This window comes from Pristiophorus japonicus, chromosome 3, assembly GCF_044704955.1.
Source record: "Pristiophorus japonicus isolate sPriJap1 chromosome 3, sPriJap1.hap1, whole genome shotgun sequence".
In the NCBI taxonomy this organism is placed as follows: domain Eukaryota; kingdom Metazoa; phylum Chordata; class Chondrichthyes; family Pristiophoridae; genus Pristiophorus; species Pristiophorus japonicus.
In genome coordinates, this window is record NC_091979.1 from 293560076 (window position 1) to 293588023 (window position 27948).

Consider the following 27948-nt stretch of genomic DNA (forward strand, 5'->3'; position numbering starts at 1 on the left):
TATGGGTGGCAAAGAAGAGCAGTCCTAATTAAGTATATGAGGTTCAAATCCACCTCCCTTGATCCTTCTCCTCCACAATCTGCAAGTATAGAAGGACACAAAATTTTCATCCTTATTTTCAAATCACTGCATGGCCTTGCCCCTCCCTACCTCTAATCTCCTCCAGACCCACAACCACCTCCCCCCGCCCCTCCCCAAGATGTCTGTGCTCCTCTAATTCTGCCCATCACTGATTATAATTGCTCAACCATTGGTGGCTGTCCTTTCTGTTGCCTAGGCCCCAAGCTCTGGAACTCCCTGCCTAAACCTTTATACCTCTCTTTCCCTCCTTTAAGACACTACATCTTTGACCAAGCTTTTGGTCACCTGCGCTAATTTCTACTTGTGTGGCTTGATGTCAAATTTTTTAAATCTCATAATACTCCTGTGAAGTGCCTTGGGATGTTTCACTAGGTTAAAGGCACAATATAAATACAAGTTGTTTTATTGTTGATACCCATATAGGTGGTACACAATTAAATATCCCTGGAAAAGACTGGGAAAAATACTAGATGGAGTGGAGCTTTAAGCAGTTCATTTCTGCAGCAGCAATGAGTTAAATTTACTTAGCACCTTTAATAAAAGGGGAAACAATATTAGCAAATAATGATGTAGAACAGCAATAGGAAACATTTAAAATGGTGTCCAACAAAGTCCAAGAAAAATATATTCTGCTAAAAACAAGATCAAGCTAAACACTAATGAGACATCATGGATGAATAAAGACATGGGAAAAATTGAGGGTATGGAATGAGGCATATACTAATTACATGGACAGCAGGAGAGAGCATTACAAGGGAGAATACAAAGAGATTAGGAGAGAAGTAAAAAAAACAATTAGGAAGGCAAAGGGAAACTATGAAATTAAATTATCAAGGAACATAAAACAAAATAATAAAATATTCTACAGGCACATAAATAAAAAAAGGAAAGTCAGGATGAAAATAGGGCCACTAAGGGGCGGTCACGATAAAATCACAAGCAGAGATAGTGAAATGGCAGAAATCTAAAATAATTACTTTGCTTCAGTATTTGCCAGGGAGACAGATCAGGTGGACATGACATCGGAAGAGGAGATTAGAAATGATATAACCACATTTAATATAAGAGGTAAAATATTAAATAAACTAATCAAACTCAAAGAGGATAAAACCCCTGGTTTGGATGGATTACATCCAGGCATTTTAAAAGAAACTAGGGAAGAAATAGCAGAGGCACTATTACACGTATTTAATAATTCGTTAGAAAAAGATGTAATACCTATATTTAATAATGGAGATAAAATATGTCCAAGGAACTATAGACCAGTCAGCTTACCATTGGTGGTAGAAAAAATAATGGAATCCCTACTAAACATCTAGAAACTAAAAATACAATCATGTATAATCAGCATGAATTTCAAAAGGGAAAGTCTTATTTGACCAATCTCATTGAATTCTTTGAAGAAGTAACAGAGAGAGTAGACAAGGGTAATGCAGTAGATGCAATTTATCTAGATTTCCAAAAGGCCTTCGATAAGGTGCCATTTCATAGATTAATGAATAAGGTCAGAGAATGCAGAGTCAGGGGACAAGTAGAAGAATGGATAGCTACTGGCGTCAAGGCAGAAAGCATAGAGTTGGGGTAAAGGGTAGCTATTCAGAGTGGCAGAAGATGGAAAGTGGGGTCCCACAAGGATCAGTGCTAGGACCAATGTTGTTCACAATTTATATTAAACAATTTAGACTTTGGAATCAAAAACACAATTTCTAAATTTGTGGATGACATCTAATTGGGTGGGGGGGACGGAGAATAGTCAATACTGAAGAGGACGGCAACAAATTACAAGAAGACATTGCTTGCAGAATGGGCATATAATTGTCAAATGAATTTCAACACAGATAAATGTGAGGTATTACATTTTGGTAAGGCAAATAATGAGATCACCTTTACTTGGAAAATAAGAATCTTAATGGGGTAGAACAGCAAAGGGATCTGTGAGTACAATACTGGGAGTCAGAATAAAGGGTCGCACAGAAATGAGGAGGAATTTCTTCTCTCAGAGAGTCATGAATCTTTGGAATTCTCTACCCCAGAGAGCTGTGGAGGTTGGGTCATTGAATATAGACAGATTTTTGAACGATAGGGGAGTTGAGGGTTATGGGGAGCGGGCAGGAAAGTGGAGTTGAGGCCACTATCAGATCAGCCATGATCTTATTGAATGGCAGAGCAAGCTCGAAGGGCCAAATGGCCTAATCCTGCTCCTATTTCTTATGTTCTTAAATACACAAATCACTAAAGCAGCAATGCAGATTAATAAGCCATAAAAAAGCAAACCAAGCACTAGGGTTTATTTCTGGAGCGAATTGAGAAGTAGATAAGTTATGCTAAACTTGTATCAAACCTTGGTTATACAATATTTGGAGTACTGCGTACAATTCTGGTCGCCATATTATAAAAAATATAGAAAGGCACCGGAGAGGTTGCAGAGAAGATTTACAAGGATGATACCAGACATGTGAGGTTATACCTATCAGGAAAGGATGAACAAGCTGGGTCTCTTTTCTCTTGAAAAGGTTGAGGGGTAACCTAATAGAGGTCTTTAAAATTATGAAAGGTTTTGATGGGGTAGAAACAGAGAGAGTGTTTCCACTTGTGGAGAAAAGCAAAACTAGAGGCCATCAATATAAGACAGTCAAGAAATTGAATAGGGAATTCAGCAGAAAATTCTTTACCCAGAGTGGTGAGAATGTGGAACTCACTACCAAAGAGAGTGGTTGAAGTGAATAGTATCAATGCATTTAAGGGAAGGCTAAATAAGCATATAAGGGAGTAGGAAATAGATGGTTATGCGGATCGAGTTAGATGAGGAAAGACGGGAAGAGGCTTAAGTGGAGCATAAACTCTGGCATAGATTGGTTGAGTCTATGCTGCATATCCTATGCAATCCAATGTAATTGTAGAAATGTCCCAATGCATTTACAGTGGGGAGTGGAAAACGGAATGAGAGGTGACTGAAAACTTGGTGAAAACAATGGGCATTGAAAATATTTTTCAAGGTGGACAGAGAAAACTGCAGAATATAGGCTGCATCTTTCTGTTGATGAAATTTCAGGAATTTTCAAACAGGACCCTCAATGCCACAGGTCCCATCAATGGCACTTCAGACCCTGGGGGACATCCTGCCTCTTACTAAAACTTGAGTGTCTAAATAGGGGATCCGTGACCTTATATGGTTGATAGGAATCGGTGCTGGGTCCTCAACTATTTATAATCTATATTAATGACTTGGAGGAAGGGACCGAGTGCAATGTAGCCAGTTTGCAGATGATACAAAGATGGGTGGGAAAGAAAATTGTGAAGAGGACACAAAAAATCTGCAAAGGGATATAGACAGGCTAAGTGAGTGGGCAAAAATTTGGCAGATGGAGTATAATGTGAGAAAATGTGAGGTTATCCACTTTGACAGAAATAATAGAAAAACAAATTACAATTTAAATGGAGAAAAATTGCAAAGTGCTGCAGTACAGAGAGACCTGGGGATCCTTATGCATGAAACACAAAAAGTTAGTGTACAGGTACAGCAAGTAATCAGGAAGGCAAATGGAATGTTGGCTTTTATTGCAAGAGGTATGAGTATAAAAGCAAATAAGTCCTGCTACAACTTTACAGGGTATTGGTGAGGCCACACCTGGAGTACTGCGTACAGTTTTGGTCGTATTTAAGGAAGGATATACTTGCATTGGAGGCTGTTCAGAGAAGGTTCACTAGGTTGATTCTGGAGATGAGGGGGTTGACTTATGAGGATGGGTTGAGTGGAGTTCAGAAGAATGAGAGGTGATCTTATCGAAACATATAAGATAACAAGGTGGATGCAGAGAGGATATTTCCACTCATAGGGGAAACTAAAACTAGGGACATAGTCTTAGAATAAGGGGCCGCCCATTTAAAACTGAGATATGGAGGAATTTCTTCTCAGAGGGTTGTAAATCTATGGAATTCTCTACCCCAGAGAGCTGTGGAGGCTGGGTCATTGAATATATTTAAGGCGGAGATAGACAGAGTTTTGAGCGATAAGTAAGTAAAGGGTTATGGGGAGCGGGCAGGGAAGTGGAGCTGAGTTCATGATCACAGAAACATAGAAATATAGAAAATAGGTGCAGGAGTGGGCCATTCGGCCCTTCGAGCCTGCACCACCATTCAATGAGTTCATGGCTGAACATGCAACTTCATGCAGCTTTCTCGCCATACCCCTTGATCCCCCTAGTAGTAAGGACTACATCTAACTCCTTTTTGAATATATTTAGTGAATTGGCCTCAACAACTTTGTGGTAGAGAATTCCACAGGTTCACCACTCTCTCGGTGAAGAAGTTTCTCCTCATCTCGGTCCTAAATGGCTTACCCCTTATCCTTAGACTGTGACCCCTGGTTCTGGACTTCCTCAACATTGGGAACATTCTTCCTGCATCTAACCTGTCCAAACCCGTCAGAATTTTAAACGTTTCTATGAGATCCCCTCTCATTGTTCTGAACTCCAGTGAATACAAGCCCAGTTGATCCAGTCTTTCTTGATATGTCAGTCCCGCCATCCCAGGAATCAGTCTGGTGAACCTTCGCTGCACTTCCTCAATAGCACGAATGTCCTTCCTCAAGTTAGGAGACCAAAACTGTACACAATACTCCAGGTGTGGCCTCACCAAGGCCCTGTACAACTGTAGTAACACCTCCCTGCTCCTCTACTCAAATCCCCTCGCTATGAAGGCCAACATGCCATTTGCTTTCTTAACCGCCTGCTGTACCTGCATGCCAACCTTCAATGACTGATGTACCATGACACCCAGGTCTCGTTGCACCTCCCCTTTTCCTAATCTGTCACCATTCAGATAATAGTCTGTCTCTCTATTTTTACCACCAAAATGGATAACCTCACATTTATCCACATTATACTTTATCTGCCATGCATTTGCCCACTCACCTAACCTATCCAAGTCACTCTGCAGCCTCATAGCATCTTCCTCGCAGCTCACACTGCCACTCAACTTAGTGTCATCCGCAAATTTGAAGATACTACATTTAATCCTCTCGTCTAAATCATTAATGTACAATGTAAACAACTGGGGCCCTAGCACAGAACCTTGCGGTACCCCACTAGTCACTGCCTGCCATTCTGAAAAGTATCCATTTACTCCTACTCTTTGCTTCCTGTCTGGCAACCAGTTCTCAATCCACGTCAGCACACTACCCCTAATCCCATGTGCTTTAACTTTGCACATTAATCTCTTGTGTGGGACCTCGTCGAAAGCCTTCTGAAAGTCCAAATACACCACATCAACTGGTTCTCCCTTGTCCACTCTACTGGAAACATCCTCAAAAAATTCCAGAAGATTTGTCAAGCATGATTTTCCTTTCACAAATCCATGCTGACTTGGACCTATCATGTCACCTCTTTCCAAATGCGCTGCTATGACATCCTTAATAATTGATTCCATCATTTTACCCACTACCGATGTAAGGCTGACCGGTCTATAATTCCCTGTTTTCTCTCTCCCTCCTTTTTTAAAAAGTGGGGTTACATTGGCTACCCTCCACTCCATGGGAACTGATCAGAGTCTATGGATCAGCCATGATCTTATTGAATGGTGGAGCAGGCTCGAGGAGCAAATGGCCTACTCCTGCTCCTATTTCTTATGTTCTTATGTAAACTAAGAGATCTGTGAATCTCATGCATCTGAGTGAGTCACTCATGTTAGTTTAAGTATGCGACTTACTGTGGATATCACTGATGATTAAATTCCGCTTCATGCGAGGGGCTGCAATCCGCCTCATTACTTGATGATTAACTTGATGCCCACCATTGCCCAGAATCCTTTCTAACGGCTTGTACCCTGCCGTGAGTGTGGCCCAATTGCCTGTGGAGCAAAGTGCCAGATACCGGATACCGAGGAACACGGCATTCTCCACACCCAAACTTAAGCATAGCACCATACCGTATCGCTCAAGCCCTACTGAGGCACATCTTATTTGCTCCTTCAAGGGTTGCTGTCTGGTTCCGGCGCCGCTAACATGCTACCACACGGTGTGTACAGGCTGCAAAAGTGGACAAACATCAATGGCGCTGCTGCTGTTGCATTCAACACTACACATGGGCAGCCAAGCTATAAGGCAGTGGCAAAAAGGCAACATAAATCAGGTGAACAATTTGATTTTACCAGCAGCTGTGTCAGAAATGTTTGGATGGTGAAAGTGGCAGTGTGCAGGTATGGTACAGTGTATTTTTGGTTATTTTTGGCGGACCCCTTGAAACCTTCAAACGGACCCCTAGAGAGCCACGGACTGCCATTTGAGAACCTCTGGTTAAGAAAGCAGATGATATTACAGAGGTGAAAGTAAGCAGATTTAGTGATGTATAGCTCAAAGTTTAAAGCTCAAGATTTTGTACGGTCTGGTTTAGCTGAACAACTACCCAAAAGCTGGGGGGGAGAAAGGTGAAGCCAGTGGCAGATCCTGAAAATAATGGCTTCCATTCTCTCAATTTTAAGTTGGATAAAATCTTGACTCATCCATGACTCACTGTTAGACATGTAGTCTTGATAAGTGGTCATTCACCAAGGGAACAAGTGGTCATTCATCAAGGGAACTGCTGGGATTTAAAGTTTGGCATATATGTGGGAGCTGGACCCATTTCTGTGGAAAATGTCACTAAGGAGCAATGTAGATAAAGAAGAGGACAGGAGCTAAGGGCTGATCTTTGGGGAACTCTGCTGTGAGATGGAAGAAAGTTGGAGAAGCACTGTCTGCATAAAGACAGGTAACAATGCAACCACCAATGGGGAAGAGATGCTGGAGGAAGATAACATGGTTAATCATACTAAAAGCTATGGAGAAGCCGAGGAGCATAAAGAGAGATAATGCGCTGTAGTTACAGTCACAAAAGATGTCATGCATGACTTGATCAAAGTAGTCTCAATCCTGTGAGCAGAATGAAAACTGGCATAAAGTGTTTCATATAGGGAGTTTTAGAAAAGGTATGGATGGAGCCGAGAGTTGATGGCATGAGCTAGGACCTGAGAGGGAAGAGGGAGATTAAAGATGAGGCAGCAGTTGGAGAGAACAGATGGGTCCAGGATAGGCCTTTTGAGGAATGGAGTAATGAAAGCATTTTTTGGGAGAGGGACAATCCTGAGCAGAGAGGCCATTTTCGATGTTAGCAAACATGGAGAGACCGAAGGGTTAGTGAGAATTCAGAAGTAGAGTGATGGAACAGATGAGCTTGGAAAGAGCAGGTGGGAAATGGGAGAGAAAACAGAGTGACAGGAGAATTCAAAAAGGTGGAGTTGGTCAGAAGTAGCTTGGGAAGAGAAGGGGAGATAGTCCCAGACGCAGCTGCAAAATGGTCTCAGTCGTAGAAATTAAGAAATCCATAAGCTCCTTGCACTTAGTACTGAAGGTGGAAATGAAGGAGGCAGGAGAATGGGGCTTGAGGAGGTAAAATGTCAAAAAGAAAAGGAGCCATTTGATTATTCTTGCCCTGGAGTAAGAAGAGGATCTAGCTGATTAGAGTGCGACATGGTAATATTTAATATAGTTGAAGCAAATCTGGCAATGAATGACTGACCCAAACATGCACTATATGTGCTCAAGTTTTCAGCCCTTATACTAAATAATAATAAAGATGGAGAGCTGGATTTTCGGCTTTGATGTATTTGGGGGCGATAATGGCAGCGGGGCTGGAAAGTTAGTGCCCGGGAATAGTTCGTGCCTCAGTAGGTAAGTTTGGGCAGCTGGGCCCTGCGTCAGGGGGCACAGCGCTAAGGGAGGCATTGTACACCTCTCTTGGGCGCTAGGATGGGAAACTCCCAAACTAAAGTGCCGGGCCAGGAGCGCTCCAAGAGACGCCTGGCTGGGGGGGGCGGGGGAACAAACAAAAACCACAAAAACATTCCGAAAACATTGCCCATGCCACAACAACACAACTCGCAAAAAAAATGTTAAGAAAAAACAATCACACTTACCAAATCACACTTACCTAACGAGTCCATTACCTATCTCTCCGCTGTCGGGACAGTTGGACCACCGATTTCCCAGGCGGTCAGTGCAAGGCGTGCTTTGGGGCGTACGGATCAGGCAATAGCCGAAACTTGCACCGGTGTCACAACCAGGGGCGTTGCACACCAGACGCAGCTCTTCCAGGCAGTGCTGCTCAGTGCCACCGCTAAACCAGACCCAAGGATTGCATGTGGGGCGCTGGAGGCTGACCGCCTGGCCAAAACACTTCACCATTGCCATTGCCATCGCTCTGGGGCGAAAAGCGGAGTGGAGAAGACCCGAAAATACAGCCTGGAGACATTTCCAGGGGCAACTACAGCATTGGGTGTGAATTTCCTTGGGTGTGAATTTCCTTGGGAGTGAATTTCCTTGGGGCTTCTTCCACTCTGCTCTTCTATACATTTGGTGGCAGCTTGGTGGAAACCCTGTTTATATATGTAAACTGGATTTCCCCCAAGTTCCACCAAATTTACTGGAAAAGAGCGGCAGAAGATGAAAGGAAATTGCCAGAAAATTATTTATTTAAGTGGGAATGAGGACATTGACAGGAGCTACATAACAAAGCAGCTAAAAAATTACAAGTGAACAGCAAACACCGCTGAAATCAGTGGAACAAATATTGCAATTACTTAGTGTACTGAAAAATATAGTCCCCTTTAAGATAAAGAACTCAACATATTGATAAAGGCTTCCCATACAGCACCTGTTTTATGCAGGCACAGTCTAGAGGGTTATTTAGGTTGATTCCTTACTAAATAAAATCCAGGTCCTTAATGAGCCTAGCACATGACAGGTAGCACAGGATCTCAGTGCCACAGGCACTTCAAGACCACACTGTCACATGCCCTGTGCACTGGCTGCTGAACAGAATTCAGAAGTCAATAATGCATGGTGCAGTGCCCAATGTGGAGCAGCAATACAGGAGCTGAACACTGCATTATTGGCACCAAGGTTTTCTTTAGTTAAAACTGTCATTCTCACTTTCAAATATCCCCAACATCAAATAGACAATAAGTAGCCAGCTAATACTATTTTGGGAAAATAGTAAAAACCTGTTAAGCTGAAGCAACTGAAGTGGATTTACTTAATCAGTTGCAGTAGGGAAAAAGTTAATGGGGGAGAAATTCCGGTCATGCCTCAATTCGGGTGGTAACCCAGGCCCGGTGGTAATTTTAGCACCTTGATAAAAGTTTGTGCTCCTGCCGAGAAATTTGTTGCAATTGGGCGAAGAACCGAAGGTGGCGCAAAATCAGCCATTACACACTTGACCTGGGAGGGGCGCTAATGAAAATGCCAGCGCGAGATTTAACCGACCCATTGCGCATTCATCGTTCTCTGATTGAGATTCCTGGAAAAGCCGACTCTTAAAGGCACGGCAAGGTAAGTTAGCGAGTGAGTAGCTCCACCGCCACAGTATCTTCAGAATGGGAAAATGGAGGAACAAGGAGAACGCCAGCTAGCTCCCCGCTTCTTGCCCGCCACCCTTGACACATTGCTCGATGCAGTGGAGAGGTGTTGGAATGCCCTCCAACTTGAAGGGACACGAAGGGCACCACCAAAGGTCTGTAGAAGGCTGTGGAAGGAGGTATCCCAGCTCGTTTCAGCCCGGAACAGGGTGGCCACAACAGTGACACAATGTCGCAATAAATTAAATGACCTTACTAGGATCATCAGGGTGAGTATCTTTTCCATTCACCTTCCAATGTCTCATGTGAACCTCACTGTCTCACACAATGTAAAGACTTTGCATTGCCTACCAGGCCATGCTCCTCTTTGCTGATGCTAGCCTGAAACCTCTATCGCCTCACCAGACATGCTCTGCCCATCCAAGCATCTCTCACTTTCTAGCTCCTTACTCAGCCTGAGCCCACCTAACAGCACCTTTCAACTCTTCGTATGCGGGCATAGGCCTATGGGTCATACTTACTGATAGTTGCTTGTGCCCCAGACCATTCACACATCTGCTGTGTGCTGGCACATAGGATGAAATGCAGATATGCTCACTTAGGCATGTTACTCGCGAGTACCCTACTGCAGATACATGAGACACACCTACACAGCCACTAAAAACAACTTGTTTTTGTTATTGTAGGCCAAACTCACCCACAACATGCGCGAGCTACATCATAGGTATGGAGGTGAGCCCTACCTCCATGACCTAACTGGGGTCAAGGAGAGAGTGGCCGCCCTCATGGGCACTCCAGTCGTGGCGGTGCAGGTCGGAGAGGCAGAGGCCCTGCTCAACAGTGACGGTATGTGAATGAGATAGGCAGTTTCTGGGAGTCGCTTTAGCCTTGAGGCAACATGTTTTACATGATACAACCAAAAGAACAATGCCCCCCTCCTTCTTGTCTTCCTGCCTCCTCCCCAGCTGATAACCGCACTTCTGTTGCTTTGTGCTTACAGATGATGAGCCAGAAAAGAGGCAGCCTTCCCTTGAGCGGATATCTTCAAATGACAGGGAAGATTAGGAGGAGGTGGAGACCAGTGTGCCGGCACAGCGTGACCCATCCTCATTGCCAGCAAGTGGGGAGACCACCTCAATGGAAGAGCCCAACTTCATGGGGTTGGATGATCCTGAGGTTCCTCACCCCTGCAACAATTCCCAGCGCGAGTGCAAGCTCGGGGGCCAGCTCTCTGGAGGCTAAGTTGACCCAGGTGTCCTGGTCACAAACAGGCAGATGAGGACCCAGACGTGGAGGCTATGTCGCGGAAGTCAGTGCAGATGCACCGTGAGCTAATGGGTGAATTGGTGAGGATCCCACAGAACACTTGCTGCGAGTGTGGTAGCGGACGCCTCAAGCTTTGTATTTGCGTCTCAGCAGCCCATCGAGGCCACCTTTGGTAGATATCAATGGATGATGGAACCACAAGTGATCTTGAGATCCCAGACATGATGGCATAGGCCATAGCTGAAGTGGCCTGTTCCACCTGCATTCTGCCATGTCGTCAGTGCATGGTGGCATCGATGCACTTTGATGCAGGCTCAAATTGATGCCACGCATGCATTGACTGCTGCAATCATGTCAGGGTCCCATCAGTCCAATGGGGAGGTAACAGTGCCGCAGCAGGCCAGCAATCTGCGCTCCACCAAATTGCTCCGGATGCTGAGTCTCTGCCCTGGTGGAGTGGCAGCCAGTCGGTCAAGATGGAAGATGATGTGCTCTCTCAGGGGGACATCATTCCAGCTCCCACCACTGCCATTCCACCTTTGCACCTGCCACAGCCTGCACCCCAGCCATCCGAGATTGCTGCCACCCATTCTGAGGTGACACCGTCAGCAGCCGGCCTTTCCAGGACCACAGCTGGTCCAGGACATCCTGCTAGGCCATCTGTCCTGTCTCCCCCACCTACAGAACAGCCTTGCTACACGCACTGAGGCCACATTGAGGAGATGTAGTAGGCATGGGAGGAGGGTGAGGCAGAGGGGTGGGAAATGCCTGCGCAAGACGCACTGAGGAAATGTGTCCCCATGGGACCTATAATAACTTTTATTTATATAGCACCTTTTACGGAGTAAAATGTCCTAAGGCATTTCACAGCAGTGCTACAAGACAAAACAGATAAATTTGACACCGAGCCACAAAAAAAGAAATTAAGGCGGATAAAAGAGGTAGGTTTTAAGGAGCATCTTAAAGGAGGAAAGAAAGGTAGAGAGGCGGAGAGGTTTAGGGAGGGAGTACCAGAGCTTAGGGCCCAAACAGCTGAAGGCACGGCCACGATGGTTGAGCAGTTATAATGAGGGATGTTCAAGAGGGCAGAATTTGAGGAGCGTAGACATCTTGTGGGGTTGTAAGGCTGAAAAAGATTACAGAGGTAGGAAGGGGCAAGGCCATGGAGTGATTTGTAAACAAGAATAAGAATTTTGAAATTGAAGCGTTGTTTAACCGGGAGCCAATGTAGGTCAGAAAGCACAGGGGTGACACGAGTGAGCGTGACTTGGTGCGAGTTAGAACACGGGCTGTTGAGTTTTGGATGACCTCAAGTTTACATAGTTTAGAATATGGGAGGCCAGCCAGAAGTAGTTGGAGTAGTTAAGTCAAGAGATAACGAAGGCATGAATGTGGGTTTCAGCAGCAGAAAAGCTGAGGCAAGGGCGGAGGCGGGCAATGTTATGGTTGGAAAAAGGCAGTTTTAGTTATGTCACGGATCTATGGCTGGAAACTCATTTCAAGGTCAAATATGATACCTAGGTTGCGAACAGTCTTGTTCACCCTGAGATTGATGCTAGGAAGAGGGATAGAGTCAGTGGATAGGGAATGCAGTTTGTGGCGGGGACCAAAGATAATGGCTTCGGCCTTCCCAATATTTAATTGGAGGAAATTTCTGCTCATCCAGTACTGGATGTCGGACAAGCAATCTGGACAATCTAGATACCAAGCAGGGGTCAAGAAAAGTGGTGGAGGGGTAGAGTTGGGTGTCGTTAGCATATATGTGGAAACTGACTCCATGTTTTCGGATGATATCGCCAAGGGGCAATATATCGATGAGAAATAAGAGGGGGCCAAGGACAGATCCTTGGGGGACACCAGAGGTAACGATGTAAGAGTGCAAAGATAAGGCATTGCAGGAGATTTCCTGGCTACGATTAGATAGATAAGAATGGAACCAGGCAAGTGCATTCCCACCTAGCTGGACAATGGTGGAGAGGCGTTGGAGATGGATGGAGTGGTCAACTGTGTCAAAGGCTGCAGACAGGTCCAGAAGGACGAGGAGAGATAGTTTACCTTTGTCACACTCACAAAGGATCTAATTTGTGACTCTGATGAGAGCCATTTCGATACTGTGCCGGGGCGAAATCCAGATTGAAGGGATTCAAACATTGAATTCGTGGAAAGGTGGTCATGGATTTGGGAGACGACAACATGTTCAAGTATCTTGGACAGTAAAGGGAGGTTGGAGATGGGGCGACAGTTAGCAAGCAAAGTGGTGTCAATGGTTGTTTTTTTTAAGAGGAGTGATGACAGCAGATGGGAACAGTACCTGAGGAGAGAGAACCGTTAACAATGTTGGCTAACATGGGAGCCAAAAAAGGAAGTTGGGTGGTCAGCAGTTTAGTGGGAATAGGGTCAAGGGAGCAGGAAGTGAGTCTCCTAGACAATGAGCTTGAAGAAACATAGAAAATAGGTGCAGGAGCAGGCCATTCAGCCCTTCTAGCCTGCACCGCCATTCAATGAGTTCATGGCTGAACATGAAACTTCAGTACCCCCTTCCTGCTTTCACGCCATACCCCTTGATCCCTCGAGTAGTAAGGACTTCATCTAACTCCCTTTTGAATATATTTAGTGAATTGGCCTCAACTACTTTCTGTGGTAGAGAATTCCACAGGTTCACCACTCTCTGGGTGAAGAAGTTTCTCCTCATCTCGGTCCTAAATGGCTTACCCCTTAAGAGATCAAGAGGGGAGATCAAAGAGAAACTAGAGAAAGATGTGAGTTTAGGGCGAGGGCAGGTGGGAGCCTCAGATGAAGTTTGGCCTTGTGGGCTAGGTGAAGGAAGGGAACTTGCAAACGCAACTGATCGGATGGTCTCAATCTTTGAGACAAAGAAGTACATGAGCTCCTCACACTTCGTGTTGGAGGTGAGTGTGGTGGAGACAGTGGAGAGGGGTTTAAGGAGACGGTTAGCAGGAGAGAATAGTAGCCGGGGGGTATTTTTGCAATCCAGCATGATCCTGGCAGTTTTCGTAGACAAGAGTATTGTAGGATTTGGCCAGTGCCAGCATCAGTGAGCGCATGGGCCGGAAGGATTTTGGGACTTTTAAAATGGATCTGTACCGTTTTAAAATGGAGACAAACATGGGCTACGTTTCAATTGGAATTTGGACTTTAAAAAGGACTGATTTTTGGTTTCTGGGAAATATAGCAGGAGCTATCTGTCTTTTGGGTTGCCATGGGACCAGTCTCAACTCTGATGTCATGAAAGGCAGAGGCTTTTTCATTTGGAACTTTGTGTGATTTGTGGAAAAACACCTTTTTGTCCATGGAGCCGGTATGTCTGGATGGACAATGAGGTTTGCAGGCCAAAGGTAACACCTCTGCACTCTTTCAATGAAGGAGCAGTCAAGAACTCAAGTTAGCACTTCAAGAACTGCTCATTTACAGAAATGCCCTACCATTGTTTGCATGAAGTTGACCAATCCAGGACAGAGATGTCACCAGGAAGACCAACTAGCATCTCTGCAACCATAGTAACCAGGAATCACACAGGCAATTTTGTGAATTATACGGGGTATAAAGATGCTGAACTTTGGGGGATTCAGTGGCTTACTTTTCCTCTACCATCTGGAATGGAGTTTCCCGCATGGCTACACCCGAAGTGAGTGCCTCGCCATACCGCCTGAACGTAACTCTCATCGCATGCCTGTTAGGCACGATTGCGTCTTTAGAGTTGAACGGACCCGAGACCGCATGAATCAACGGCAAGGGTTGGTAATTATATCCAGCATACACCTCTGGAAATCCCCAAGACCGCCAACGTGTTTGGCTGCTGAGGAACTGCAAGTGTCCAAGACGCAGGCTAACATGTGTGTGTGAGAGGAGGCTCCAAAGTGTGGGTTCTGACCAAACCGGGAGAGGGGTTTAGTTCGAAGAGTTTCCATTATCTAGGCTTCGATTCTAGGAAGGAGGTTGGTTCGGCGTAACCAACAGGGTGGATATTTAGTCTAAGGTTTTAACAATAACCTACTCTTTAAGCCGTAAGCAAGGGGAGTAGGGGTTATCACTTTGTGAGTGTAATAAAAGGAATCGATCTTTGCCCAACCGGAACCATTTTGTTTTGTCTGAGTCGATTATAATCTATCCATAGTAACTCCTTGGTTCTGAACTTGGGGGTTGTACGGCTTGTGGTTCGCGGTATATTTCGGAAGACCAACTGGGTGGCATCTGCTCACGGCCGGTTTAGACAGTAATCCCGCTGGGGACGCTGTGCATTGGGCATAGGAGATGACCTATCTGACCTTGGTCTTTCTCTCGCTATGTGGGATTACCTGCTGATCGACGGGCTAGGCAGGAACTATTGACAAAAGCTTCTGCCGTCCAAAGGGAAACAATCCAAACCGGGGAGTTTTAAAGCACGGGTCGACTCAAGGGAGAGTCAGAGACACGGGGCACATAAAACACCCTACATGCTGTTTTGTGTTCTTTGAAGGGGCAGTAGCTCCATTTGTTATTATTTGAGGGTCTGGTTTTTTTTAACCTTATTTGTGGGATGTGAAATAATAAAATGTTACTTTGACAATCTTCTTCAGCCTCTGCTGTATGACTGTGGACGTGTGACAGAGATGTGGCATTATTATGGCACAATGCACGGTCATTATTACCTGCATCCCTCAGCTCCCTCCATTTAAACAAATCGATACCTGTTGAGCTACTGCCGACTAGCCCTGATGCCGCCAACATTGACTCGCTGCCTCCACCATGCCTGGTGTTGTCATCGCCACGCTCCTGTTCCTCCTCCTCGTCCTCCTGAAGTGGGCCTGTGATCCCCACTGACAAGGTCTGGGCCCTCATGATGAACAAGTTGTGCAGCATGCAGCACCGCACAATGAATAGCGAGACATATTGAGGGGAATGGTGAAGGCTGCCTCCAGAGCGGTCCAGGTGTAATATAGAGCTCTATCTAGTAGACTACTGCTCCACCTAGTGGACTACTGTGGTAATGCACCTACTGCTGTAAATACAATAAAAGTCACATGATGTACTGAGCCATCTTGTAGAATGTGTATGTTAGTGATGTCGTAAAGAATATACCACACCAGGCATTGGAATCGCCGCTTCAGCAGCCCTATTAGACAGACGCTCTATGATGTTGCGGGTGGCGGCATGGCTCTCATTGTAGCATTCCTCGGCTTCTGTGGTGGGGTCACGGGTCATTAGCCAGGCCGTATCCCTTGTCCACAAGCAGCCAGCCTCGGCCTTTCGAGTTCAGAAAAGATTCACGAGGTTGATTCCTGAGATGAAGGGGGTTTGTCTTATGAAGAAAGATTGAGCAGGTTAGGCCTATACTCATTGGAATTTAGAAGAATGAGAGGTGATCTTATTGAAACGTACAAGATTCTGAGGGGGCTTGGCAGGATAGATGCAGAGAGGATGTTTCCCCTGTGGAGGAATCTGGAACTAGGGGGCATAGTTTCAGAATAAGTGGTCGCCCACTCCCACCGACATTCCTCCTGAAGATGTGCCCACTGCCACTGCCACTGCCACGGTGGCCTGGAGCGGGCGGAATGGGAGAGCGGACGGCTGAGTGGCGCAACTGACCTCCCACCCGCCGAGCTCCCATATTCATGCGGCGGGAGTCGGCGGCAGAACGGGGGTGGACCACTGGTTGCAGGCTGGTCTGTTCCTGATGATAAGTCTGAAGAACCTGAAAAAAAGATAAGTGAACATGTTTTTTTTTTAAATTCAACAGCGACTTACTTGCATTGTGTCTCCTGAAGATCTTCGGACAGTTTTTGTATTTTTTATTGGTGATTGTTTTTTTCAGGTCTTCGACCCTCCGTGGGCCCGACCCCATCTTAGGCGGCACTTGGGCGGCAAGCGCCTCTGCCGCCGAGAATGAGACATCCCGCCCGCTGCCTCCCAGATTGGCGGCATACGTTATTCATTTGCCGTCCGCCGACCTTCAAGGGACCTCGGCCATGAATATCCCACCCAAAGTACCGCCCTGTACCTCAGCTGCCATTGGCAGCACTTTGGGCAGCAGCTGATGAGAGGCCTTGATGAAAATCGGCCCCCATATCTTTTGTTGTGTATACCATGCAAGTTATGATGATTATTTTGTTATGATTACTTCTTCATTAAGTACGGAGAAGTGTAATGTAGAGCTCCACCTAGTGGACTACTGTGGTAATGCAACTATTGGAGCCATCTTGTAGAATGCGTGTGTTAGTGATGTCGTAAAGAATGTATCACATTGGCAACCTAGGATAGGATAATCGGATTCCCTAGCAGAAATTTTTGTTGGTGTACCATCCTGCCAAACAGAAACACTTTGAGAGGTTCTTTGTTTTGCAGCACAGCTAAAAGTCCAAGATAAATTACAAGCACATTTGGCTAAACTGAAGAGTCCAGATGGCTGCGCCTATGAGAATAATAGGGCGCTTGAGTGAGTTCCATTGTGACCGAGACTCTTTCAGATCATATGGTGAGCGGCTAGAAATGTTTTTCACTGCAAATAGTATTGTCGAAGTCTCCGATGATGAAAACCGTAACTGGGTGATTTTTGAAAGAAAACGGGCTATTTTCCTGACTGAAACAGGCTCCAAGGTGTATGAAACCCTGAAAAATGTGCTTGTTCCCATCAAGCCAAAGGCCATGCCACTGACGGAGACAGCACTACAGTCCTAAGTCCCTGGAAATTGCTGAAAGTTATCGTTTTGGAATACGAGATCAATTCATTGACGAGAGTATCAGCAAGTACATTGTAGCTTTAAAGAAGCTATCCATTCGCTCTCATTCTGGAAACTTTCAGGACCGAGCATTGCATGAGCGCTTTGTTTGTGGGATAAAAAATGAAGCAATCAAAAGAAAATTGTTGACAACCTGCAACTTGACTTTTAATTTAGCTATGTCGATGGATATGGCCGACCAATACTCCCACGAATTTTATGCCATTTCCAGTAATCAGACAACCGAGGTGAATCGCCTGCAGGTTAAAAGTAAAAGACAGTTGGGCCTCAAGGCCTCAGAAACTGGCCAAGTTAACAGTGCGTTGAAGTCATGCTATCACTGTCTGGGACAACACATTGCTCAAAGTTGTCCATTTGTGAAGGCAGAGGATTTCTTCTACAATAAAACAGGGCATCTTACAAAGGCATGCCGATTGAAGAGTAAACCAACTTTTAAGGCTAGAAGTAGAAATCGGCAGAGACTACATAGCATTGAAGAGAAGCAACAGGATGAGGATGTTCTGGAGATACACATCATTAGGAGCCTGAGGGTATCTAACAACGATTCACAATGTATCGTCATCTAAGTAGACGTTGCAGGAACCAAGATATCCATGGAAATCGACACTGGTGCATCCGTGAGTGTAGTACCGGAATCGCTATATCTCGACAAGTTGAGTGATTTTCCACTGGAGAACACTCAGGAGAGCATATCCCTGTGGTAAAACGTATCACCGTACCAGTGAAATATAAGGGTCAGTTTCAGAGCTTGCCTCTCTTAGTAATGGCAGGAGACAAGCCTGCCTTGATAGATAGAAATTGGTTGGGATCACTGAAGCTGGAATTGGAATGAGATTTTGTGTGTTGAAACAAGATTTGTATCGATGGATGATGTCATCAAGCAATATCCGAAGGTGTTCCGCGAAACAGGCAGTCCAATCCGAGGCTTCATGGAGAGTGTCAGAGTATCGAAGGACGCTAGACTAGTTTACTGCAAGCCACGACCCATACCATATGCACTCAGAGAAAATTGAGCACAAACTCAAAAGGCTAGAAACTGAGAACATTCTTCTTAGGCAGTCCCTCGTACCGAGGATGACCTGCTTCCACACCAAAAAGGAATGAATTCACAGGTGTTTCAATGAGTGATCTGATATTCCAGGTCCCGAACTGCATGTCCATCAAGCCCCGCCATCCCCAGGCTCATACTGCACTTTTTTTTGACAGACATGCGTCTGTCAAGCCCCCCCACCCCGAATCATTCCCTCTACGTGGTGCCGAGAAGCAGGCCCTGAGGCTTCAACTCTCTTCACCTGCTCAGGCCCCAACCCTGGACTTCTCCCCTTTCCCCCCCCCCCAACTCTCTCCCCACCCACCAGCTGGCCTGGGGCCGAGAAGGCCCATGGTCTTTATCTAAACCTGGCCACCATAAGTAACTGCGTGCAGAACTCTTGATCAAGCACATTCCCAGGTGCTAGTCATGAAGATCTCCTAATAATTTGGACCTGAACTTATTTGGAATAACTACTCTTGCACCCCACATCATGCAATCTTTGTCCACAGGGGAGAGGGAGGGGCTGGGGGGGAGAGAGAGACAGAGTCTGAGGGGGTGGGGGGGGGAGAGAGTGAGAGAGGGGCTGGGTCGGGGGGGGGGGGGGAAAGAGTGAGAGAGAGGCTGGGGGGGAAAGAGTGAGAGAGAGGCTGGGGGGAGGGGGAGAAAGAGTAAGAGAGGGGCTGGGGGGAGGAAAGAGAGTGAGAGAGGAGCTGGGGAGGGGGAGAAGAGTAAGAGAAGCGCTGGGAGAGCGAGAGACACGGGTAGGGGAGGGGGGAGGAGTGACACGGGAGAGGGGGAACTCAGGGAAGACGGATCACGTTCTTCCAACCCCCTTCAAGGGACATCATTGGAGTGGATGATATCCAGAAGTCACGACACTGTCACTATTCACTTCATACCCAATAAACCTGTTAACAGTCCATACACAATGCCTGCCCCATCTATGTAGGGTGGGGAGGTCAGGGGGAAGGATGCACTTGCGCTGGGGTAAAGCACTTTGGCTGGGAATGCATGCACTTTGACTGGGGGTGGGGGGGGGAAGAGAAGGCATGCACTTGAACAGGGGTAAGCCACTTTGGCTGGCCCTTGCTGTCTTCAGGGGAGCTCTGTCTTCTGGTCACTTCGGGAACTCAAAGTGGATCGAGTTACAAGTTGCAAAGTCAGTGAGACCTTGGGATTGGTGATTCCAGTTACACATTCCTGTGAAACTTCAGGGTGTGGCTTGTCCTCCAAGAGGACCAATCATAGACAAAGGGTGGAGCATGGTGGCCATTTTTGCAGTACAAATAAGCACATCCTAAAGATAAAGAGTACATCGTTAGTCAGTGTACAACATGTCAATCTGTAAGCAAGAAACCACCATCAGTACCATTACAGCCATGGAAATGGCCACCAGGGTGTAGCAAAGATTACATGTAGATTTTGCTGAGCTAGAAGGACAGTAATTGTTCATTGTGATTGATAGCCAGTCAAAGTGGGTGGAGGCGTTTCCAATGCGGAAAATAACAAGTAAAACACTAGACAATTTGCGAAGATTGTTTTCTTCATATGGCCTCCCAGAGGAAATGGTGTCTGATAACGTGTGCTGCCAGGATAGCGGGCATTCACTGTGAGGATGCGCTGCGTGTGGTCACACACCAGCTGAACATTCAGGGTGTTTCTGAACACCTCTGAATTCTGGAATGGTGCTCATAAGGCCACATCCTTGAACCCTCGGGAAGCCTGCTATTATGCCAAACCCACATGAGCACTCATTCTGTTTCTCCATGGTCATCGGGAAAGCAATGAAGTCCATTCAGTGTGTGTAGAGAGCCTGTGTGACATCGCGGATGCAATGACGTGCTGCGACTTGTGAGACGCTGCATACATCCTCTGATGGAGCTTGGAAAGAGCCAGAGACATAGAAGGTGAGTGCCAAAATGACCTTCACTGCGACGGGCAGCGCACTCCTGGTGCCGATGTGAGGCTGCAGATCTGCCTGCAGGAGATGGCATATCTCTAACGACCTACTTACGGAAGCACAGCCTTCTGACACACTGTGCCTCAGACAGGTCCAGGTATGAGCTTTGCCGCCTGTAAAGCCGTGGTGGTTAAGACCTCTTGCCCCAACTTCTAGCGGTCCTCCTCCTTCGCCCACCGACATGGTCAACAGCCCTTCTCTGTTGCTAGAGCATGTAGAATGTGACGCTGGCAGCATAGTAATGCACCCATGCAAGTTTTGCAACTTACTTTTTCTAAAGCTGAACTGTTATGTCTGTCTGCCACTGCAAACTCGGAGTCTCACGCACCGTGCTCTGTTTAAACGTTGCACTGACTGTGACCTCCGATGGAAACGCTTCCTCGTCCCTTTAAGTAGCCACCAGTTAACGACTCTGAAAGCCTGTACCGACTGTTTTTCCAGATGTTGTTATTGGCGGTCGCTAAATGAGGTGCACGCACCTCATTTAGCGAGCGGAGCGCAAGCATGGGCATTGCAACAGGACTGACGTCATGATCGGAGTGATCGTCAGCAGCCAGGCGCTAACAGTTTGCATGCCCGCTAACCCACTAACGAATTTTCCGGCAGGACGCAAAAAGCTGCATGCCCGGTCGCTAAGCTCTAACACTCGCATTACCACCTCTTCTGGGCACTAACTGAGGCTATAGACAACTGAAACTCCAGCCCATTACCATTGTGATAATATAACCACAAAAAAGTATATAAATACAAATATTGTTTTGCAAGGTCTGAAAAGAGCCAACATTATTCTGTCCGTAGCTTTCTTTTTTTCTTCTTTTCCATTTCCTCACTAAGGACTATTACCAGTGTTTAATATTAACTGTAACCATTTTATTCTGTTGATTTTGTTACCTTTTCTAATTTTCCCACTGTAAAATCTGGCTCCTAGTTACCTTCAATCCAGTGAGATGAAATTCAGGAGGTAAATCTTTCCATTGTACCAATTCATGTTCTTGTATCACTGATTCAGGTGACAGATCCAAAGTAGAAGTAAAAAATTGACATCCTTCATCTGACACTACGTTCTGAAATTTGGAACAAATAAAAATCAAATAAAATCTGTAAAATCCTGTAAATTCCACACTTATCCTATATAAGGGAAGATTTCTCAGATATAGATCCACCATTATTCTTCAAATAAAGATTTAGCTCTTCTGCCGTTTTTTTTATCGTAGTGCCAAGCTGTCACAGCACAATTTTATTATATTGGTAGGTAAGCTTCAATTCAATAGACCTCAGCAGCACAATGTCACCAAATAAAGTGATGCACCATTGAGCCTCCCTGTACACACAAAAGTGACATTTTATATAGTTGCAATTATTGTTACATCTCCCATGGTATTGCACATAATGAGTTGGAGAATATGGTTGAAGTTTGTAAGACATCTGCTGAGGGACGATAAAGTAGCCAAAATGTTTTTTAATTGGTTCCTGAAAAATTAAGCCAAATAGAAAAATGCAACAGATTATTTTTTGCACTACAGATACATTTAAAATTTGGCAAGCACTATGTGCAAGACTTTTAAATACACTTGTTGATCTCCTGTTGGCATTGCACATGGAGCGTTAAGACCAATGCATGCTTCAAGTGAAACAGGATATTAGGCAAGGAATAATAAGACTAGGGTACATATACTTAATTTAGTCCCCATGTTAAATTCATACATTCCATATTTTTTTTTAATTGCATTATAAATTCCAATGTTCACATTCATAATGGTAGCTGCCTATGTAGATTTGTTATTCTACCCACCTGCCAGTGGTGGTGCTGCAGCACCTCCCTCATGTCAGAAAGTAATTATAAAAAGTGACAAGTGCACAAAAACATAAATGTGAACATAGGAATTTACATATGAAAAATGACAGACAGGAAAAAAACTACTGGTCCATCCCGTTTGTCCCAAATAATTGTGTTGTCTTGATCATCACAATACACACACTCCACACCCCACCAGGAAGTCACGTAGTCTCCTGGGAGCTGGAAGATCTGTAAAACCAAATAAAACCCATGCCAATTGAAGGGGGTGGGGGGGTTGCAATTAAGAAAATTCATCTGCAATCGAAACCAGTCCAAGAGATCACTCTGGTCCTGATTAACGTTATACAGTTCCTATCTCTTGTATTAGCTGATCGCCGCCCCAGTCAGAAACAAATCCAGTTCTCGCTTGAAGGAATTCAGCAAGTCAGCCCCCATTGCACAGGCCAGCAATTCTACAGGTCCACTATTCTCTGGGAAAAGAACCACCTCCTAATATCTAACCTAACCTAGGTCTGCCTTTAAATAACTTGAGATTGTGACCCCTGGTCCTCCCTAACTTATTTAATTGAAACAGATTGAAGAGGCAATGTGGGGGAAAGGGGTTTCATAAGAACATAAGAGCATAAGAACATAAGAGCAGGAGTACACCATTTGGCCCCTCGAGCCTGCTCCGCCATTCAATAAGGACTCAGCTCCATTTTCCTGCCCACTCGCCCATAACCATTTACTCCCTTATCGCTCAAAAATCTGTATCTCCATCTTAAATATATTCAATGACCCAGCCTCCACAGCTCTCTGGGGCAGAGAATTCCATAGATTTACAACCCTCAGAAGAAATTCCTCCTCATCTCAGTTTTAAATGGGCGGCCCCTTATTCTGAAACTACATTCCCTATTCTTAGTTTCCCCTATGAGTGGAAATATTCTCTCTGCATCCACTTTGTCGAGTTCCCTCACTATCTTACATGTTTCGATAAGATCACCTCTCATTCTTCTGAACTCCAATGAGTATAGGCCCAACTTAACCTACCTTCATAAGTCAACCCCGTCATCTCCGGAATCAACCTCGTGAACCTTCTCTGAACAGCTTCCAATGCAAGGATATCCTTCCTTAAATACGGAGACCAAAACTCTACGCAGTATTCCAGGTGTGGCCTCATCAATACCCTGTACAGTTGTAGCAGGACTTCTCTGCTTTTATACTCTGTACCCCTTGCAATAAAGGCCAACATTCCATTTGCCTTCCTGATTACTTACTGTACCTGCATACTAACTTTGTGTGTTTCATGCACCAGGACCCCCAGGTCCCGCTGTACTGCAGCATTATGCAATCTTTCTCCATTTAAATAATAACTTGCTCTTCGATTTTTTTTTTTGCAAAAGTGCATAACCTCACATTTTCCAACATTATACTCCATCTGCCAATTTTTTGCCCACTCACTTGGCCTGTCTATGTCCTTTTGCAAATTTTTTGTGTCCTCCTCACACATTGCTTTTCCTCCCATCTTTGTATCGTCAGCAAACTTGGCTACATTACATTTGGTCCCTTCATCCAAGTCATTAATATAGATTGTAAATAGTTGGGGTCCCAGCACTGATCCCTGTGGCACCCCACTAGTTACTGATTGCCAACCCGAGAATGAACCATTTATCCCGACTCTCTGTTTTCTGTTAGTTAGCCAATCGTCTATCCATGCTAATATATTACCCCCAAACCCATGAACTTTTATCTTGTGCAGTAACCTTTTATATGACACCTTATCAAATGCCTTCTGGGAGTCCAAATACACCACATCCACTGGTTCCCCTTTATTCACCCTGTTCGTTACATCCTCAAAGAATCCCATCAAATTTGTCAAATGTGACTTCCCCTTCATAAATCAATGCTGACTCTGCTTGACTGTATTATTCTTTTCCAAATGTCCTGCTACTGCTTCTTTAATAATGGACTCCAACATTTTCCCAACCACAGATGTTAGCCTAACTGGTCTATGGTTTCCTGCTTTTTGTCTGCCTCCTTTCTTAAATTGTGATGTTACATTTGCAGTTTTCCAATCTTCTCTTACTTGTTTTTTCCCTTGGTCTGCTGCTGAAGAGTGCAGGCTGAACTGTCTTTTTAAAAATTGCACGGAAGGGAATGCAAATGAACAGATCTAGGAAATCTGTGTGTAATTCCCTCTGCAGGCCACCAGTAGGAGCAATTTTGTTTTAAGAAAAGAGGAGCAACAGTGGTGTCACTCACTTTGAAGAAATTCTAGTTCTATATTGTGATAATCCTGCAACAGAGTTGATGGCATCTGCTGCCACAAAGCAACTGGTCAAGTTTTTTTTTTAAATGGTTAACTATGACATTGCATAGAACTCCCTGACGGGGCAGTTACATAGGATTACATAAGATTTACAGCACAGAAACAGGCCATTCGGCCCAACCAGTCCATGCTGGTGTTTATGCTCCATTCAAGCCCCCTCACGTCTTTCCTCATCTAACTCTATCAGCATAATCGCTCTATTCCCTTTTCTCTCATATGCTTGTCTAGACTCTCCTTAAATGCATCTATATTATTCGCTTCAACCACTCCCTTTGGTAGCGAGTTCCACATTCTCACCACTCTTTGGTTAAAAAATGTTCCTCTGAATTCCCCATCGGATTTCTTGGTGGCTATCTTATATTGATGGCCTTTTCCCCACAAGTGGAAACATTTTCTCTGTATCCACTCTATCAAAATTTTCCATAATTTGAAAGACCTCTATTAAGTCACCTCTCAGCCTTCTTTTATCGAGAGAAAAGAGCCTGTTCATCCTTTCCTGATGTGCATGCCCTCACATTTCTGGTATCATTCTTGTAAATCTTCTTTGCACCCTCTCCAGTGCCTCTATATCCTTTTTATAATATGGCAACCAGAACTGTACACAGTACTCCAAGTGTGGTCTAACCAAGGTTCGATAAAGGTTTCCTTACTTTTCAATTCTATACTTCTAGAAATAAACTCCAGTGTTTGGTTTGCTTTTTTTTTTATGGCCTTGCTAACCTGTGTCTCAACTTTTAGCGATTTGTGTATCTGTACTCAGAGATCCCTTTCTTCCTCTACACCACCTAGACTCTCAACTTCCAAGTAATAAGTGACCTCCCTATTCTTCCTACCAAATAATGTAATACCTCACATTTATCTGTGTTGAACTTCATTGACCAATTATACGCCCATTCTGCAAGTTTATTTAATGTCCTCCTGTAATTTGTTGCAGTTCTCCTCGGTATTGACTAACGCCCCCAATTTGATGTCATCCGCAAATTTAGAAATTGTGTTTTTAATTCCAATGTCTAAATCGTTAATATAAATTGTGAACAACAGTGGCCCCAGCACTGATCCTTGTGGAACACCACTACCCAGCTTCTGTCACTTTGAATAGCTACCTTTTACCCCTACGTTTTGCTTTTTGTCTTGATGCCAGCTAGTTAGTTAGTTTTGCAGTGAGTAGCTGAGCTACACAGACCAGAAAAATCCTAAAATAATTTTCAATCCTGAGTTAGTAGATCTCAGTCAAGGCAGTGGTAATTAATTAAACTACCATGCTGTGCTTTGCATGGTAATCAAACATTCCAGCTTTATGTTGTTTATGGCATCACAGGAATCTCTTAAATTATTTTCTGGTAAACACCCAATTATCTATTATCCTCTATGTAATAGCCTCAACAATGTTTTAAATATAAGTTTTTGCTTACTAATGTCTTATCAAATCTTGTCACTAGTTCCTCATTTCGTATCTGCTGCAGATGGTGTGAAGAAACAGGTAATTCTTGTACGAATGAACTTGCAATCCCTGCCTGTGAAAAAGTATGGGTCACAACTTTTCCATTAAACAATATTTTTACAAAGTATGCTGCGTATTTAACAAGTGTTTTAGTGATAGCATTCTCACCTTTACAGCTTTCAGTTTATCTCTCACTCTGCTTCGTATCACATTAGCTAGTTGATTTTCACCTGTGATAGAACCTGTTGGTAAAGGCAAAAAATCCAATCAATGTATTTCTTACAAAATTCACAACAGGCACTACAACTATTCAAAGTAAAACAGTTTCAATATAATGTGCAATAAATACCATGCAAAATTTACAGCATACTCAGTACAGGTTTACATGATGAAACCGTGAAAAGCCACTGTCTATGAGGTTGCTGGCAAACAAAGAAAATTCTCTATATTTTGTTGAAAGGATATAAAATAGTACCCTTGTGCAAAAACATATAACATTACAAAAAGAAAAACAGAAATGTTCACTCCCTCTGCTTTACTGTGTTAGGGACAGAAGAAATCCGAGAAGTTTTGAAATCTTAACGTAGTTGCCATAAAATGCCAAAAGAGCTGCAGGAAATTTCCCAGGCATTCAATGATCCAGTGCTGATCCATCTAGTATTGAGGGCAGGATAGCTGAAAGATTTGTAGATATAATAAATGATTGTTTCCTAATATGATACATTAGTGAGGAAACTAGGGGTAATTGGGTACTTGGTTTAGTTTTTATTAATAACCCTGATGCAGTATCAGACTACCATTTGGGGGAACCACAATATTATTAGATTCAACTTGATCAGCGAAACTAAAATTGCTGAAAATGTAATGAGTGATATGGATTTTAGGGGGACTAAATTTTGTAAAGGACTTGAATCGGGCTGACATTCTAGGAAGAAAAATTTAAAACCATGCTATTGCAAGATAAAGTCCTGAATGTCCCTAGAGTTATAAGAAGTGCACATGGTAAGTTAAATTGTCTGAAGGCTTATATGCAAAGACAAATCAGATTTAAGCAAAAATACTTTTATGGACTTAAAGAAAATAGTTCTCAGCAGAACAGGGATGAGGTATACAGCTCAGTTCAAGGCAACACAAGCTGCAATCAGAGCAGCCAAAAGGTCACTGGAGAAGAACATAATGGATGTCATCATCATAGGTGGTCCCTCAAACAATGATAACTTGGTTCTACACGAGTTCACAGATGTTTCAATGAAGGACCAGATGTTCCAGTCCTGAACTCCAATTGAGGAGATGGAAGATGCCTGTGCGTGGATTTTTTTAACGTGTGGTGACCGTTGCACATCAGCCACCACAGGGGCTTGACAGAGCTAGGCCTATATGCAGTGGCAAGGGTTAACCAGGACGACTGGAGACCGGCTCTGCTGCACATATCCCAGGAGGTGCGGCAAATATTTATGGCGGAAGAGCGGCAAGAGGTCGTGGCGAATGAGGGTATGGGGCCCAGAAGGGCCGAGGGCCCGGGGCAGCACGGACCTGCCCACAATGCAATAATGGATAATAACTGTGGTAGCAATAGCAAAATCTTGTTTATCTATTTTGGAAGTCAGAGGCCCATTGAAGGATTCCTCAAATCAGGCAGACCTTTTTAATGGCTACTTTGCATCAGTCCTCACTCCAGAAGTTAACACAAATCTTCAATGATATGAGACGTGAATTGGCTAGGATAGACTGGCAAATGATACTAAAAGGGTTGATGGTGGATAGGCAATGGCAGGCATTTAAAGATCACATGGATGAGCTTCAACAATTGTACATCCCTGACTGGTATAAAAATAAAATGGGGAAGGTGGCTCAACCGTGGCTAACAAGGGAAATTAGGGATAGTGTTAAATCCAAGGAAGAGGCATATAAATTGGCCAGAAAAAGCAGCAAAC

General features: G+C 44.5%; 1 protein-coding gene across 1 annotated transcript in view; it reads right to left on the minus strand.

Annotated features, from left to right (window-relative positions):
* Positions 1–27948, minus strand: part of LOC139255875 (protein CC2D2B-like) — a 558271-nt gene that overhangs the window by 429113 nt on the left and 101210 nt on the right. Inside the window, exons 6-8 of the mRNA XM_070874046.1 lie at positions 26183–26256; positions 25986–26087; positions 21400–21531 (exon numbers count right to left, since the gene is read on the minus strand). Coding sequence (XP_070730147.1) covers positions 21400–21531; positions 25986–26087; positions 26183–26256 — 308 coding nt within the window. The remainder of the gene's footprint in view (positions 1–21399; positions 21532–25985; positions 26088–26182; positions 26257–27948) is intronic.